The sequence below is a fragment of the Nicotiana attenuata genome, unplaced genomic scaffold, assembly GCF_001879085.1.
Source record: "Nicotiana attenuata strain UT unplaced genomic scaffold, NIATTr2, whole genome shotgun sequence".
Taxonomy (NCBI): Eukaryota; Viridiplantae; Streptophyta; class Magnoliopsida; order Solanales; family Solanaceae; genus Nicotiana; species Nicotiana attenuata.
This window is the reverse complement of record NW_017684227.1, coordinates 1-912: the sequence shown is the minus strand read 5'-3', so window position 1 is coordinate 912 and position 912 is coordinate 1. Positions and strand designations below refer to the sequence as shown.

Genomic DNA, 912 nt, shown 5'->3' with positions numbered 1-912 from the left:
ATGTTCAAACCTATCTAGGGGAGAACATGAAGGATCAATTTTTTGCTAATGATGTGTTCTTTTTTGCAGGTAGAAGCTGTTTATCTATTGTTTGTCAGGTTTTACTACTTGTTAGGGTGGTATTAGTACTTTGTACTCAGTCCCTAAGAGTTGAAGACATGGCAAGCATAGATAATTTCCTTTGGAAGGTTCTGTTGTTATTAAGATGGCCCAGAATGTCTAAGAGAATTGGGCATATAACTAATCAAGAATTTCATTGGGATATTTGGAATCAGGAAGATGAAGGCAATAAGCTTAACAACTATTTTCCCCAAATCCTTAGGGAGGAGGGGTTTTTTAATATAATCAAGAGTCACAAAACAATTCAGTTCAGAATTCAAGCAACATTAAGGGTATCAGAATCATTACAAAGGCATTCAGAGGTAGTAATCCTATTTATAATCTATGGTTTAAGGAATCCTCAGATGGTGGTATTAGTACTATGTACTCAGTCCATCGGGGACAACTTAAACCTAGCTTATAATAGGGTCACAAACAGGTCTACAACACAGAAGGAAGAAATATCATACTGCAATATACCAAAAATGAAAGCAGGGATAGCATCCATAAAGAGCAAACAAGCACAGGAATGGGGCTTTTTAATTACACGTGAGACTGACAGTAAATCTTACTGCAAGATGCATATGTGTAAGGAAATAGCTAAGAAAAAGGAAAACAACATTGGACTACATACTTGGAGTGGTCTAAATAAAAGCTACAAAGAAAAGAAGGTTACAAAATTGATCACAGGGTCCACAGTAATGTACTTTGGTGGTCAGCAAGGGGAGGTATTGGTACCAGAAGGCGTTGCAGCAGCTGGTCAGATGATCTGTGAGCTTCAAAATCACGTCCACAACACGAGGAATACGGTGT

General features: G+C 37.7%; 1 protein-coding gene across 1 annotated transcript in view; it reads left to right on the top strand.

Moving 5' to 3' along the window:
* LOC109222093 overlaps positions 1–870 on the top strand; it is a gene marked incomplete at its 3' end in the record, with an annotated part of 5,309 nt that extends 4,439 nt beyond the window's left edge. The window contains exons 2-3 of the mRNA XM_019386497.1: positions 70–98; positions 455–870. Of these exons, the coding sequence (XP_019242042.1) occupies positions 70–98; positions 455–870 (445 nt within the window). The remainder of the gene's footprint in view (positions 1–69; positions 99–454) is intronic.
* Positions 871–912: the final 42 nt, after the last annotated feature.